At 34.8% G+C, this 17,418-nt stretch overlaps 1 protein-coding gene across 5 annotated transcripts in view; it reads left to right on the top strand.

The window, feature by feature from the left end:
* The window catches only part of ATP13A3 (ATPase 13A3), a 77,365-nt gene that overhangs the window by 12,197 nt on the left and 47,750 nt on the right, over positions 1-17,418 (top strand). For 4 of the 5 annotated variants that reach the window (XM_079923093.1, XM_079923092.1, XM_079923094.1 and 1 more), the window contains 7 exons: positions 5,373-5,435; positions 11,538-11,636; positions 12,080-12,253; positions 12,903-13,085; positions 13,387-13,457; positions 15,433-15,513; positions 16,661-16,730. In XM_079923093.1, the coding sequence (XP_079779219.1) occupies positions 11,586-11,636; positions 12,080-12,253; positions 12,903-13,085; positions 13,387-13,457; positions 15,433-15,513; positions 16,661-16,730 (630 nt within the window). In that variant the 5' untranslated portion in view covers positions 5,373-5,435; positions 11,538-11,585. Of the gene's footprint in view, positions 1-5,372; positions 5,436-11,537; positions 11,637-12,079; positions 12,254-12,902; positions 13,086-13,386; positions 13,458-15,432; positions 15,514-16,660; positions 16,731-17,418 lie in introns of those variants that run through there. The other variant, XM_079923091.1, reaches the window with a different exon arrangement.

Raw genomic sequence — 17,418 nt, 5'->3', positions numbered from 1 at the left:
CCTTTTTCCTTCTCTACCTTTCCCTATCCCCCCACCCCTTCTGATCCTAGTTCTTCCTTTCCACTCTGCTGCTCTATTTTGATACTTTTCTGTGCAAATGATTACTTCTTGTTTCAGTATGCAACTACAGTGTAATCTTTTTGAATATTTTTAATAATCAATTTAAACTCAGCATTGTACTGCCAATAATGCACTTTACTCAACTGAAATGACAATGCTATAACCAGTTGACACCAACTTTGAGTGTGTGCATGCATTGATCACTGCGTCACCATGGTTACCTGTCAACTGCAGCAGTAAGATTTCATCTATAAGTTATATCCCAATTTTAACTATGCTAAAATGTGGAAAATACGAGTCTTAGAATTAATGAATGTTTAAATTTCAAAGACCATCTTTTAAATTGCTGATTGAAATGTCAAACAAGTTATTAGGGATTGGATTAATAGCATTACATTTTAGAAGAAATAGTCACTAATTTGCATTAAAATGGAAGAAACATTCATGTATATATTGCTTAACAAAAACCCTTACCTTACCTCTGAAAAGTGTAACTTTTTTTTAGTTGAAGTATAGTTGATGTACAATATTATATGTTACAGATGTACAATATGGTGATTCAATATAGTGATTATACTTCATTTATAGTTATTATAAAACATTGGCTATATTCCCCATGTTATACAATATACCCTTGTAACTTACTTTATACGTAATAATTTGTACCTCTTAATCCCTTACCCCTAAACGTGTAACTTTTAGTTTGGGGACTTAGGCACAAACAAACAATTTGGTTTATTTATACAGTTGTTATTAGAACTCTTTTTTAAAATAAATAAATAAATTAGGCTGCGTTGGGTCTTAGTTGCGGCACATGGGATCTTCGTTGCGGTGCACGGGCTTTTTGTTGTGGCACGTGGGTTGCAGAGCGCACAGCCTCAGTAGTTGTGGCACATGGGCTCTCTAGTTGTGGCTCGTGGGCTTAGTTGCCCTGCGGCATGTGGGATCTTAGTTCCCCAACCAGGGTTGACCAGGGATCGAAACCCGTGTCCCCTGCATTGGAAGGTGAATTCTTAACCACTGGACCCTGTTACTAGAACTCTTGATTTGTCAATTCTTATTGTATTAAATGCCCATGGCACACAATTTCTTTTGTGCGTGTTTTAAAATACTCTCATTTGTTTCAGCTAGCCTTGGTTGTTTGTAGGTACCCACTTTCACCCCTAAAGAAAAAAAAAAAAAGCACAAAACATTTATAGTCTATTTCATAAGTCTAACAATGCAGAGAGGAATTTGAAGAAACTGTTAGTAGTAACATACATGTATAGGTACATGTGACATGGATTTCTAATTGGGATTGTTGGATCAAAGTATGTAGGAAGTTTAAATTTTTGTATACTGTCAGTTGGTTTTCCAAAAAGCTAGTACAGATGCACTCTTAACAGCAGTGTATAAAGGTGCTCTTTTTTGTGTGTGTGTGCCAATTTAATAGGCAAATAATGTTTTATCACGTAATTTCATACTTTACCTCATCTTGTTTTCTAATAGGATCATGTGCTCTTTAATTGTTACTGTTTTCCCCCTCCCTGGTTCTATAGCATTGTAAGATCCCTAAATTCTAGTTTCAGATGATTGTGAATTTGGCAGTAATCTTTATAAAGGGAATAATATACCTGCCTTTCCCTCCCATTATCATGTTTTATGTTTATTGCCATGTCTTATTTTTCCATTGAGACACATGAAATAGAATTTCTATTATAGGCAACTCCTACTTTCTCTTATTAGTATTTCCATTGGTACTAAAAAAAACTATATAAAATTTCTTATCTTTAATCATTCTTGATCAGTGATTGCCTTGCTAAGGCTTGCGAAAACTGTCAGCCTCTTTTCTTACCAATGTTGGAACGTCACCTAGTGGTGAAAGAGTGCAAGAGAAGGCTGTATACACAGGCGATACTTGTGTAGCTCAGAAGCTTTCATGGTTGGAGTAAATCATGAGTTATTGGGTTGGCCAAAAAGTTCGTACGGGTTTTCTGTAAAATGTTACAGAAAAACCCAAACAAACTTTCTGGCCAACCCAGTATTACAACCGTCTCATTTTAGTGGAGAAGTTGAAACCAAGATGGGTGAAGGAACTTGCAAAATAGTTCGTGTTGAATTAATTGGCATTTAAGAACAAATTGAAGCTGATTCTTGAGTTGTGTACTCTTTTCATTTGTTTTTGTTTTGTTTTTTTGTATTTTGGGATAAAGTTGTATATCTCCTACTGTTCCTAATATAGTAGTGAATATGTCATATATGCTCACTTAATACTTATAGTTGAATTAGTTTGATAAAATAATTTAGAATTTGCTGTTGCTTATGCTGTATCACTGGCTAGTACTTTTCCTCAGTGGAGCCAAAATATGGAGGAGACAGAAAAATAAAAATAGCTAACTGTAGCTTTCTTGAAATATGCTTGTTAAAGGAGCCTTCAAAATGGTACTTTACCTTGTCTGGGGTAAAATAACAATAAGAGTGCATCCAGGCAAAGAGAGTGGAATGGTCTGATAGAGACCATCTGGAGGGTCCTACAAGTTCAGGCCCACAGTTGGCCACGTGTGGTAGAATTAGAATTCTGTACATATGCTCAGTCTTCTTCCTTTACTTTCTTCTTTAACTATTTAAAAATATTATTGCACATAGATGGTGAAAGCATTCAAAGAGCACGAAAGTCTCCCTCATTCCCATCCTGACACACTGTTACCCCTGATAGTTACGTCACCAATTTACAGCTATATTCATCCTTTGGTTGTCTTAGGGGTGGGTGCCAGTTTTCTTTTGAGGCCTTTTTGGTTCTGCCAGTTTTCTTCACTCTTTAGGACTGGTCTTATCATAGTGAGCCTTTCTACTGCTTTCAGTTGTCTGCTGTAGCATTTTTCATAATAGATGGTAAGATTTTGAAATCAATCTAGCAATTATAATACTTTCATAACTCTCAGTCCTTGAGTATGGAGTTTTAGAAAGTCACATACATGAGGAAGGTTTAAGGGGAAGTATAAAAGTTTTAAGTTCAAAGTAACTTGAATAAATGAAAAAAATCTCTCATTCATATTAAGTAGACAAACTTAATTATGCTGTATATAAATTATATATTTTACTCATTTCCTTTTTTTAATAATGAGAATAAAGCATAGATACCATTTGTCAGTCCAAAGGTACCTTCTCCCAGTTTTTACTGATTAAATACTATACAATTGACTGTAATACTCAAAGCCATTATTTTGTCTAATGATAGTCTTATCACATGGGGTTTCTCTGAATAAATGGGTTGATTTCTTTCTTTAAATAGCAAATATAATAAAAGTGATAAAAATGTATGCATGTATGTTATAGTGTAGGTTAGGTTATGACTCTTAATGTTCTTGAATTGACCCTAAGACAGAAAATTGCATTATCTCTCCTAATTATAACTTATTTTGTTACAGTTATCACATTGTTTTATAACTTACAAAAAAAATAATTTCACAAAGACTGCATTTTACAAATGTAAATACAGTTTTAGTTTGGTGTATATTGGATACAATGGTCTTCCTTAAGCCTAAACACAGAAACAAAAGCATGTATTATAAGAGAAAGTTCAAGATGGGAAGTGATAAAATGGGTATTGAGTAGAGCTTTGTTAAGATTTAGCTGGTATCCTCGTAAAATTTCCATGTATTCATTAAATTATATTATGTCATTCTTATTGTTAGGAGCTGACTTGAAGTGTTAAGTTTTGCCCTCATAAAGTTGTCACAATTTGGTTACTGTTGTTGGGAGATTGAGATTTTGTCATTCTTTTTACACAAATATTTGTATAGATACTAAAATTAAGGTTGGACAGTGAGTAGAGTTAGGATTTTATATTAATAGGGCATATTTCAGTTGTAAAGGTAGAACGCTTTTGAATTGCAGAAAGTCATCTTAATTGCTGTGGATGCTACAAATTTGACAATGAAATAATATTGATTGAAATATTGATGAAATAATACAGAATGCTGGCTTTGCTGTTTATACTTCAGAATCTTTGAAACACCCTTTGTTTTGTGGTTCTGAAAGATGTGTTTATCAAATCTTTATTTAACATGTATAGGTATGTTTAATTCTCAGGAAAAAACCTAGAACTACAAAATAAAGTGGGATGATTCATTTTGTTTTTCAACAATACAAGGTGGCCCAAAAGTTTTAGTGCAGTTTTAATTTTTAAAACTTAAGAAGTACATGTTCCAAACTTACAAAAAATATCATTTGAGAATTTTTAATACTTATTTAGTTTTGCAAATATTGAATAGTACATTTTTAATTTAATTTTGTGTGTGTGTGTGTGTGTGGTACGCGGGCCTCTCACTGCTGTGGCCTCTCCCGTTGCGGAGCACAGGCTCCGGACGCGCAGGCTCAGCGGCCACAGCTCACGGGCCCAGCCGCTCCGCGGCATGTGGGATCTTCCCGGACCAGGGCACGAACCCGTGTCCCCTGCATTGGCAGGCGGACTCTCAACCACTGCGCCACCAGGGAAGCCCTAATTTTATTTTTTTAACTTCAGTTTCCCTGAAGTTGGCAAATACCAACAGAAGTAAAAAATTAAATTAAAAATATTTATTCAGAATTTGCTTGAGGTTTTACTTGAGTGGCAGATCATTCATTCCCTAATTCACCTCATAAAATTACCTACTTTGGAAATCTAAGCACATACATTGAGTATCCTCAAAGAAAACCCTCCACATATAATACTATAATATTGTTACAGCTTGTGCGAAACTCAGGTTTGAAGCAAAGATGCCTTAGGTGTGGGGATTCTATGCTTGTTAAGTCCAACTCATCTTGTTTTAGGAAAGGAGATCTGACTCTTAACCCTAGGTTTAAGACTGTACCTTAAATGGTTCTTAGTAATTACATAATATGAAAAAATGAGTTAACTTTCACAAAAATTAGCATTAGATTTTGTGTGATTTATTCCTGATAGCTTCACTTTGTCCTGTGCTGCTGTTTTTACTCACACAAAAAAATCAGGTTCATTGTAAATGCAAGGAAGGGTTTGGTTAAGCACAATAGCCTATAAGCTGCTTGCTATTTAGATAACATCAAGGCTCAGTCATGCACCGTGGAATTGGGACTTCAGTATGCTAGCTAGATATGATTTATTCAAGTAATAGGAGCTCTGCAGTGACAGTCAGATGGCAGAAGGTATGTCTTCTGAAAACCCATTTAAAATTGGAGCATTAAAAAATCCTAAATTTTAATGTCTTAGTCATTTTGAAAACAGTTCAAAAAGAACCCAAACAAGTATGTGGCAGAAAATTGTCATTTGAATGGATTTTTATGCTTAGTTTCATTTTATTTTTGTTATTAAGAGCCGGCTTTTGAAAGCTCTGCTAATATCAACAGTTGGAAGGAATGATGATACAGTGCTATTGGTAAGAAAAATTTCTTTGTGTTTTATGATCTAGAAATTGACTTGATTAAAAAGCACATGCCCTCAAGCAAACCACCGGAAGTTATACTTCTGTAAGTTAAATGGATTTTAGAAGTTCGATATTAATGTTTTAAATATCTAATTGGGTAAATGGTAGGATAGTATTTAATATGTATTTTCATCTTGATAAGTAATATATTTTGAAATATGTTATATAGATTTTTATCTTCATGATGTCATAAAAATGTTAAGGGCTTTCTATATATGTACATGTTTTTAAAATGTATACATTTATGATATGTATATGTTTTAAATGTAAGCTGTTGCAGTTGTCTCACTGGGTTTTACTAAAAGTTTATGTGACGAGTGAATTCTTAGTAATTTCCTATGAAGTATAATATGTTTATAGAGAACAATAATTGGTGACTTTTAGAGCAACTTTTAATTTGAATTCCTTAAATTATTTTTAACATTTCCTCTTTGGTAAAGTTTGGTAAGACTTAAGAACTTTGCCTTAAAAAGTAGAACTTTGCCTCAAAAAGTAAGTTAAATTTCAGAGAAATAACACTTATAAAAAGAGTAATGAGATAATACGGTCAAGAATTGTATTTAGAAAAGTATGAACATAGATTGTTGTAGGCAGTGCACCATGTGTAATGGCTCATTTAAAAATAATTTGAGTATTTTTTTGTTGTGGTCAGTTTTTACCTGTAGAAGATGAGATGAAAATATAGTTATCTTGGACTAATTTGAACTCTGTCAAGAGATATTTGGGGAAAAGATTTTAAATAGTTATGAGCATATGGAATTAAGGAAAACATTGAATTTTAATGATAGTTCTTTTTCTAAAATTATGAAAAGCATGCTTATTTATCTGCAAATATATTCTACATTGAAAACTTAGAATTTACAGAAGTGGGGAAGTACATCTATATTTCTAGGCAATGGATGAAAGACAAGAGTGAAGAAGAGTTAGATTCAAAACCCAGGGGTAAGAGTTTATGGATAATACCTGAACATAATAGGTTGAGTCGGTAGATTTGGGACTCAGAGTCCTCAAGATTCATATCCCTTTGTGCCAGGAATGACTATCCTCTGAAAATTTTCTTTTATTTTCACTTCAGATGGGTGAATTTTTTTTTAATTCAAGTATATTGATTTACAGTGTTGGGTTAATTTCTGCTGTATAAAAAGTGATTCAATTGTGTGTGTGTGTGTGTGTGTGTGTGTATATATATATATATATACATATATATATATATATATATATATACACACACACATTCTTTTTCATATTTTTTCCATTTTGGTTTATCACAGGGTATTGAATATAGTTCCCTGTGCTATACAGTAGGACCTTGTTTATCCATTCTATATATGATAGTTTGCATCTGCTAATCCCAAACTCCCAATCCATCCCTCCCACACACCCTCTCCCCCTTGGCAACCACAAGTCCATTCACTGTGTCTCTGAATCTGTTTCATAGATAAGTTCATTTGTGTCATATTTTAGCAAATGGATGGCTTTTATTTATTTAAGAAAACTTTTCCATTATGGACAATTTATACATATTAAAGAGTAGAAAGATGAGTATAATGAACTCTCATGGACCATCACTCAGCTTTTTTTTTCTTTTTTTCATTTTAATTTTTTTCCATCACTCAGCTTTTAAGTCAGCTTTAGCAGTTATCAACTCACAGCCATCCCCTGACTGATAAAGATTTTTTTTTTAAGTTTTTTTATTGGGAAGTAAGTTCAAACCTGCAGAAAAGTTGGTTTGTTTGTATAAAGTTGCTTGTTGGTTCCTTGATTATCCTTCTGATATCTGCATAATCTATAGCGATGTCTCCTGTTCTATTCCTGATATTGATAATTTGTGCCCCCCCCCTTTGAGTTTAACTAGAAATGATCAATTTTATTAATGTCAAAGAACCAGATTTTGGTTTCATTGATTTTTTCATCATTTTTCTGTTTTTTAAAATTTCATTTATTTCTTCTCGGAGTTTTAGTCTTTCCCTTAAGTGCCTACACTGGGTATAACTTGCTGTTCTTTTTCTACTTTCTTAAGAGCATTGTAAGAGTGTACTTTCATTTCTCCATGTTCTTTGTGCTTTTGCTGTGTATAGTTACCCTCTTAGTTACCATTTCTGGTGCTCATCAATCCTTTGTGGAGATCCGTATTACCATTGGTTATCTTTTTTTCCCCCACCTGAGGAATTCTCTTAACAATTTTTTTTTTTAAATAGTGTAGGTTCACTGCTGGTGAATTTTTCCCAGCTTTTGTATCTGAAAAAGACTTTTATTTCACCTTTGATTTGGGAAGATATTTTTGCTGGGTATAGAATTCTCAGAATAGTTTCTTTTTCTCAGTACTTCAGAGATGTTTCCCTACTGTCTTTTCGCCTGCATTGTTTTTAAGCAAGAAATTTAATGTCATTTTTATTTATTTTCCTTTGTATGTGACATGTCTTTTTTCTCTGGCTTCTTTCAAGATATATATATACACACACACACACACACACACACACACACACACACACACATACACACACACATATATATACATATACACACACATATATATACATGTATATATATACGTGTGTGTGTGTGTGTGTGTATGTATATATATATATATTTATATATATAACCCATTTTTCATCATGGGTTTTGATGATGGTATGCCTTGGTTTAATTTCTTATGTTCTTTGGTTAGTGTTAGTTGGACTTCTTGGATCCGTGGGTTTATAGTTTTTCATCTAATCTGGAAATTTTGGGGCCATTATAGAATTACATATTTTTTATTCCCTCCTGCCTTACATGTATATCAGGGTGCTTGAGATTGTCACACAGCTTACTGATGCTGTTATGTTAGCTTTTTTTCCCCTCTAGTCTTTTTTCTCTCCATTTTTCATTTTGGATATTTCTATTACTATGTCTTCAAGTTCATTGATTATTTTTGTGTAATATCGAATCTGCTGTTAATCCCATCTAGTGTGTTTTTCATGTCAGACATTGTACTTTTTATTTTATGTTTGATTTGGTTCTTTTTTATATTTTTCATGTCTCTGCTTCACATGATCAGTCTTTCTTCTTGCTTTTTGAACATATGAACTATAGTGGGGACAGTGTCAGGGCAGAGTTCCTTTGCAGTCATTTTAATGTCCTTGTCTACCAGTTCTATTATCTCTGTCAGTTCTAGGTCCTCTTCTGTCCTTTGATTTTTCTCATTGTGGGTCATATTTTCTTGCTTCTTTGCAAGCCTGTTAAGTTTTTTTGTTTTTATTTATTTATTTATTGCGATACGTGGGCCTCTCACTGTTGTGGCCTCTCCCGTTGCGGAGCACAGGCTCTGGACGCACAGGCTCAGCAGCCATGGCTCACAGGCCCAACTGCTCCGCGGCATGTGGGATCTTCCCGGACCGGGGCACGAACCCGTGTCCCCTGCATCAGCAGGCGGACTCTCAACCACTGTGCCACCAGGGAAGCCCAAGCCTGTTAAGTTTTAATTGGATATCAGACATTGTAACTGGATATTTTGTATTCCTGTAAATCTCCTTGGACTGTGTTCTGTGAAGCAGTTAAGTTACTTGGAAACAATTTTATTCTTTCAAGTCTTAAAAGTTTTGTTAGGCAGGAACAGAGTAGCTTTTAGTTTCAGGTTAATTTGAACCCACTACTGAAGCAAAACCCTCTGAGTACTCCGCCTGATTTCATGCAGCTAATGAGGTTTTCCCACTGATTGGTGGGAACAGGTACTCTGCCCAGCCCTGTGTGAGCCCTGATGCATTTTTCCCCTTAAACCTTTTGGGTGGATTTTCCCCTGGTCTTGGTAGTTTCCTCACACACAAGTGCTGATCAGTATTCAGCTGAAGACTTGAGAAGGGACCACTTTGCAGATTTTCAGTGTTCCTTCTCTGTACATACCTCTTCTCTGGTAATCTGCCCTGCAAACCCAGTCACTTTGGTGCCTCCCCAGACTCCCAGCTTCATCTCTTCAACTCAGGAAGATTGCTGGGCTCCCCCTGGGTTTCCTGTCCTACATTTTTTTTTTTTTTTGCATCCTGTAAATTATTCAGTTTGTAAACTGGGACAATTGTAGAGCTCACCCATTTTTGTATCAGTTTCTTTCATTGACGTCCAGCTCCTTGAAGGCTATATAGTTTTATATATTTTATTCATTTTGTTGTTTTAGTTAGGAAGGCTAGTCTTGGTTGGAAGCAGAAGTCTCTCCACTTAAGAATTTGAAGAGGTTCTTCCCCTCGAGAAACATATTTTAGGTGGTGGTGGGAAATGGGGATCAGAATTATATGTTTTGGTTGTTAAAAATGAGTGGTAAATCCTGAGTGATGATCCTGAGACACAGTCCAGAGCTTAAGGAAGAACCACGGATTAAAGGTTAAGAACCCCAGACTGGATTCTTTAGTGGGGACAGTGTCAGGGCAGAGTTCCTTTGCCTTATTACCCTTTGAAGGTAGGCATGTGCACATTTGAAACCTTGCAGGATTGGACTAAACCTTACAGGTTCAGGCAACAACAGCTGATCTTTTCTACAGGGAAAGAGGTTGGACTTGCTAATTCTCCCCCAAAGTCTGTAGCAGCAGGTGTATAGCCCTTGAGAATAACTGCTGCCTCAAGTTGTATTGGTTTGATGGAACAGTCTTACAATGGTGGGATGACTCTAGTACTATACTTTTCAGGGCTCTAACAGTACCCTAGACTGAGAAGAAATTGTTACTAAATTGCCTAAAAGGTTTTGTATGATAATGTGTCTTGTTTTCCTCTGAGAAACAAGATATCTCTGAGTCTTCTTTTCCAAGATGGCACTGAGTCCAATATATTGTGTGTGTATGTGTGTGTTTGTAATCAAACTCTTGCATTTTATTTCTGTGGAAAGCCCTGACTCTACCTAGCCCTAACCCCGTCTTCAGGGCTACCAGAAAGTAGAGAAACTTTGCCCATTCAGGAGGCATCAATATTTTTTATTGGTCATTTTGTTGATGACATAAATCAGGAGATTTCAGTAGTCTTATGGGGGGGGGATTAACTTGAAATCCTGCAGTTGGTTTTACTTTGCTCTTAATTCATATCATGTAAACATTACATGTGGCTATTGCTGTCTTAGCACAAATTCTTTATCAGGTCATTCATTCAGCAAGTATTTTTTGAGTGCCTACCATGTGTCAGACTTGTGCTATACACCATATAGATGAGTGGAGGTATGGCGTCTGGAATGAGGGAGGTAATATTCCCACTGTGTTCTGCAGAGATCAGCCTAGTCTAAAGCAGTGGCTCTCAAACTCTTTGGGCTCAGGGCTCAGACCCTTTTACATTCTTGAAAACTGTTGTGAACCCTAAGGAGCTTTTGTTTATGTGTTATACCTGTTATCGCCACATTAGTTTTTATAGATCTTTAAGAATATTAATTTAATAGAACAGTTATGGATACTACATGTTAAGTAACATATTTTCCAAAAATATATATATTTTCCAGAAGCAAAAAAAAAACGAGAAAACTGGCATTGTTTTACATTTTGCAACTCTCTTTAATGTGTGGCTGAATGTCTAATATTTGAATTTAATCTGTTTTTTTAATACAGGAAAATGATTTTTGTCAGTGGGCTCAATGAATTTTTTCCTACACAAGCATTATGGGTAGTCAGGAACAATAAGATTGCTCAGTGGACTTGGCATCAGAATGACATAGTCAGTTGAGTGGTCTCCAATAGAGGTACACCTGCCTTAGAGATTAACCCAGCAATTGCCATACATGTGATAGGTGCTCAGTAGATGAGTCTGGGGAATGAAAAAGGAAGAGTCTGTAGAAATAGTTTCTCTCAGAATTTAAATGGCTTTGTAGCAAGGCTAGTGCTAGTATAAATTAATTAATGAAATATGCCAAGTTTTGTGATAGTAGTAAGCCAGGCAGTTTCAAGAACTGGCACACCATTGAAAATGTCACGAGAATCAGCACTTTAATGACTACTTAAATATCAGTTAAACTTGCATCAAAACAAGAAATCTGGTAGTATGAAGTTAGTATCAGATATAGTCTACCAAGATACAAGATAATGTTCTAATATTTGTTCCTCTTTCCCTCAGTTATCTTCAATTGTTCTGAAGCACAAGACCTTTCCAACCACTGTAGATATGGACAAAGAAGAAAGAAAGACTATCAACCAGGGTCAAGAAGATGAAATGGTAACCAGCTTTTATAATATACTTATAAAGTGTGAAGAATTTATATTTCTAGGGAAGTAGAAAAGTATATTTAAAAAACTGCTAAACTAAAATACAGTAAAACAACAGCTAAATCGGTGTGCTGTCGTCTTTCTGACTGTGTTTTTGAGTTGGGATTATGTAACACCTCTGGTTCCAGTATAGTTCCTGCTTCACTTGTGAACTGTTAAAACTTAGAGGAAAGAGATATGTGTTTTCATTTGATAATTTAAGAAGTTACATTAGCTAATGCTTAAATATATCCCCCAAATGCAAATTTTCTAATTTTCCATTTATAAAAAATGTTTAAGGTCAGCTTAATAAAACTCAAGTCTTTGCTGGTGGTATGTGGGGGGAAAGATAGGGTTCTCACTTTGAAATTTACCTCTCATGTCACTTGATGTGTAATCACTATGTCCATGCAGGAGATTTATGGCTATAATTTGTGTCGCTGGAAGCTTGCCATAGTTTCTCTCGGAGTGGTGTGTACTGGCGGCTTTCTTCTCCTGCTCCTCTATTGGATGCCCGAGTGGCGGGTAAAGGCAACCTGTATCAGAGCTGCAGTTAAAGACTGTGAAGTGGTGCTGCTGAGGACTACTGTAAGTCCACGTGTTTACTTGTAGCTGATTATTTGAGGAGTAAAATAATGTCTTTGTGTGTATTCAAAATAAAATACGAAGAGAACATCACTGCTAGGATACAATGAGGAATACTAATCCTAGTATTTCTAAAGCATCTGTGTTTGAAGTGACTATTATCCCAGTGATTAGACTTTAAAGGAATCTTAAAAATGATCACATCTACCCTTTTTTATAGTTCTTGATGCACTGAGAGATTGGATCAGTGGTTGGTCTATCAAGGTCTCTTGACAGGACTGTATCCCAGATCTCTTCTACTGTGCAATGCTGTTGCACCCTAGGATTTGTTTTAAAATCCTAATTGGAAACATTTTATAAGAGGCTTTAATATCTAGTCTCAGTATATAGTTGGATAAATTAAGAAATTATGATCTTTTATGAGATCCTCTCAGTGAAGTATGACATATAAAATGGTGAGCAGTTGAAAGCACTTCATGTTTGAATTTATGCATCTTCGTAATTCGAAATGGTTTAACATTTAGTGAGTGAAAAGTGAACTTTCTCAATTAGAGATAAGTAAATAATATATCGTGTAAAGAATGGAAACCAATATATATGGTTATGTAATATGCATAATTGACTCTTTATCCTTATTCCTTTCTCTTCTAAGGATGAATTCAGAATGTGGTTTTGTGCAAAAATTCGCTTGCTTTCTCTGGAAACTCCCCCATTTTCAAGCCCCAAATCTATGGCTAATAAGGTTTCAAATGGCCATGCAGTTCACTTAACTGAAAATCTGGCTGAAGAGAATAGGCTTGAGATGAATAAATATTCACAGCCTCAATCACAACAGGTATTGTGATCTTAGTCTCAAAGTTCCTTTAAGAACCAGAATTGTTACATTTTATACTATTACGGATAGTCTATAATTTTGTACTTGCAGTTTTTTGTTTGAGATTATATGCATATAAAATGCCTATTTATCATTGTATATAACACTTTAGTTATTTACTAGAAGAAATAGATTACATGTCACATGTGATTGCTTTAATTTTAATAGTTGTTACATTATATGCTAAATTTGTGTTAGTAAACTTAATTGTTAACAAGTGATAATAATGCTTTTTGATATAACCTTTATGTATGTTCTACAGATTCGTTATTTCACCCACCATAGTGTAAAATACTTCTGGAATGATACCCTTCACAATTTTGTTTTCTTAAAGTACGTACTTTTCTTTTGTTTGGATTATGAGTATCTTGATAATGTTTTAGCTAGAAAAGAATTCATTTTAGTGTTACATAAAATTGAAGAGGTTTTTGTTACATAACTTTCATTCACTTGTTCATTAATAACTTCTTGGTGTTATTTGAATACTTACTAACCATTTTAGAATAAATCCTATCTGCAGCTTGTACCTTGGCAAAACTTACATAAAAGTTAGAAGCAGTATGCTCCCAAAATCCAGTCTGAGTCCTTTTCTTTTTAAGGATTCATCTAAAGTGAATTTTGAGTATACCTTTATTTATTATTTATTTATTTATTTATTATTTATTTATTTATTTATTTATTTATATTTTTGTGGTATGCGGGCCTCTCACTGTTGTGGCCTTTCCCGTTGCGGAGCACAGGCTCCGGATGCGCAGGCTCCGCGGCCGTGGCTCATGGGCCCAGCCACTCCGCGGCATGTGGGATCTTCCTGGACCGGGGCACGAACCCGTGTCCCCTGCATTGGCAGGTGGACTCTCAACCACTGCGCCACCAGGGAAGCCCTGAGTATACCTTTTAGTCTTTCAGTTCTTTTTCTTTTTGAGGGTTCACCTCAAAGTGAATTTCGAGTGTACCTTTTAGCCTGTCAGCGTATCTGAATTATCACCTCTCAATTTCCTGACAGTTCCATCCACTTGTACTTGAGGGATGGAGTGATAGACAAACATAAATTTCACTTTAATATGTGGATAAAGATGGGACATCATCAAACAAGTTAAGCCTTGGGTAGGACATATTGGAATAATCCTTTAAAATTTATTTTTTGTGGAGGCTTCAAATGATATAAGTACTAAACTAGGATTCTATTTTTATTGCTGTTAAAGTGATTAAACACTGTTAAGTATCGTTGCTTGAGAGTGGCAAAGGAATTCTTAATATTAGCAGTAAAAAAAGAATCACCTTGTGAACATTTAAAATGTTCATGCCTGGATTTTTTTCCTCAGACACTAAAGAATTGGTATATTCTGGAATGGAGCAGGGCAATTCCACATGCCTACTTCTGAAGACCATTCCTAGTTAAGAACCATTGATTTCTTTATAGAACACTGCCTATAAATTGTCATTTTGTTTTTTAAAAAAATTTTGACTTGGAGCTGATCCCTGCTGCCTTTGGAGAAGTAATCCATCTCAGTGGGAAAAAAGAGTCAAACATATTTGCTGTGTAGCCTTTGCCAACCATACCAACTTGTAGAATTTAAACTTATCCCAGTGATAGCAGCTAATCATGGGGCTTGGTTTTTCTATCCGAAAAAAGTAGAAAAGGATTGGAGTTAAATGATGTGTTATATTCTCTTTAGAGTTTTTCTGAATAGCATCTCAGTTAAAATAAGCATAATTAAGACATTTGTGGTGGAAAGTAGATATGCTAGTTGAATCCCAGTTTTAATAGTTACAGATTTTAGACATTGCCTGTGACTCATACAGATTCAGCACTTCTCTTCTCAGTATGTATTAGATGAGGGAAGGATTTAGATGGATGCTTTTGTAGAAAGAAAAATGAGTAGGACTTCTTAGAGTGAAGCTTAAAAATTGAAGAGGGAAAACTAGATAAAAAGTAAAAACTTTTTCATCTTTAGTTTGGAATTCTTGAGTTAGTCATACTTTAATTTTATTAATTATTTGCTCTTAAAACTTTGGCACAGACTTAAAGGATAATAATATTGTTACATAAGCTTGAGTATTGAGAGCCATCTTATTATGTGACACGTTGGATAATTTAGAAGTTGCCATATTTGAGACTTAGACCTTTCATTATTGTTTTATCTTAGGAATTGGAGATTTAAAAATTGTCATCCATATCTCAGTTTTTGTTAGGGGTTTCTATTTGTAAGGAAGTCACACTTTAAAACCAGGAATATAGAAAAATGAGGCATTGAGAAATATGGATATTTTAAACTTTGTTTAAAGTAAAAACTTTGGATTTATTTAGGGGACTGGATGAAGGTGTTTCTTGTACGTCAATTTATGAAAAGCATAGTGCAGGACTGACAAAGGGGATGCATGCCTACAGGTAATTTTTATCCAACTAAAGTTAGACCTATTATCAAAATTCCTAAATAAAGTAGTATATATAGTCTACCCTTTTACCATATAGTTGTAACATTAACAGGTATTTAAGTATTATAGTAGATGACAACTTATTGATATTTTATTTGGGTAACATTGTCTCTCAGTTTAAGAATTATAAAAATGTTGAAGCTGATTTTGAAGTGAATATCCCTGATAATATACTGTATTTCATCAGTTCTAAGGTGCACACTTCCCTGCATTTTAACATCTCTATAAGGAGGGTGTGTCATACAGTGGGTGGAGTGTCATCCTTTACTTGACAGCATTTTTGTCTTTCTTGATAGTACATAAAATCATGGAATGTCTTACAATTCAAATCTTAGATTTACTGAAATGTTGGGAATTGTAAGCATGAGCTCAAATTTACCACAATGAAAATGTGTAAATTGGGAGACATAATCCTTCTTATAGTGTTATTCTTTGCTAAAGTATAAAAGTATACCAGTGTATTACATATCGTAGAGATAAATGCCTTTTTCAACTACACTAGAAATTTTCTTGTACTCCTATAGCATGTTCTTTCAAAGGGTTGGAATATAAATTCATTCATTCAGGCTTCTACTTCATAAAAGGCAAGAATTAATGTATCATATAGGAAGTACTATTATAAGGAATTTAAGTGGAAGGTTTTAAGCAACTTAAGCATTAAAAAAAGCCAAATGTATAATGTTCTGAAATAAACATTTTTAGTACAGTATTCTTATTAGAAAAATAGTACAGGACCCCTCAAATTTACTTACGTAGTCTCTTGCAAAAATTAATTGCAATTCAAAATTGTTGAGATGTATTTTGTTCATGGGTGGAAAAGAAAGTCTTTTGTTGATATGGTTATTATAGACTAGTGGGAAAGGTACTTGTCACACAAAAAGATAAAGTGATAACAGTATAGTTATCCAGTATGGACTACATTGATTTAAATACTGTAGATAGTTTAAATTGTAGAAGACAGCTGTTTAGAAACATGAACGTTTAAGTTCTGGATTTAAGGAGCAGTCGGTGGTTTGAGCCTTATCTAACGCAATGCCTTCCCTAAATTGTTATTATGATATAATATAATGTAATATTATTATTGTATTTTCCTGTTATAGAAAATTGCTTTATGGAGTAAATGAAATTGCTGTGAAAGTGCCTTCAGTTTTTAAGCTTCTAATTAAGGAGGTAAGACAATTGTACTTGTCTCAACATTTGTGATCAATAGGTTTGCCATTTGAAAAGAGCCAGGATTTAAGTAATGATATCCTTGGTGTTTTGTTTCCTAACTTCTCTTTGCTTATTTTTTTACTTGGAAGGGCAGAAAGATATTCCTCTGATAGATCAGTAATTTGGGAGCATGATTACTTTTTTATTTTGTCTAATTTTTTTCTTTTCGAAGTCTGTTGTTTTTTGTTTTTTTACTCTCAGGAAGTTGCACATCTAAACCTTGCCCTATTTTACAGATGTATACACCTGTCTTTTCTTTTTTCCCGCTAATTTTTTTGGCCGCGCTGTGTGGCATGTGGGATCTTAGTTCCCTGACCAGGGATCGAACCTGTGCCCTCTGCAGTGGAAGCGTGGAATCTTAACCACTGGACGACCAGGGAAGTCCCTCCTTCTAATTTTAAAAGCGATTAATCATGTTTTCTTCAGGTGGTACACTCTTAGGAACTAGGCATTGTGCCAGAAGTTTGGAATTAAAAACATGACATGATGAGTAACAATGAGGAGCTTGCACTTTAGCCCAGGAGTAATACATGTCAGTAGTTACTGTGGTGACCCTTCAGTTGTAAGAGCTGTAGAAGCGGTGGGGAATGAGGGATTGCAGGCATGTAAAGGAAGGAGTAAGTGGTTTTGCCGAGGAGGGTGGGTT

This window comes from Stenella coeruleoalba, assembly GCF_951394435.1.
Source record: "Stenella coeruleoalba genome assembly, chromosome: 5".
Lineage (NCBI taxonomy): Eukaryota > Metazoa > Chordata > Mammalia > Artiodactyla > Delphinidae > Stenella > Stenella coeruleoalba.
The sequence above is the reverse complement of the archived record's forward strand: the minus strand, read 5'-3'. Positions and strand labels throughout refer to the sequence as shown.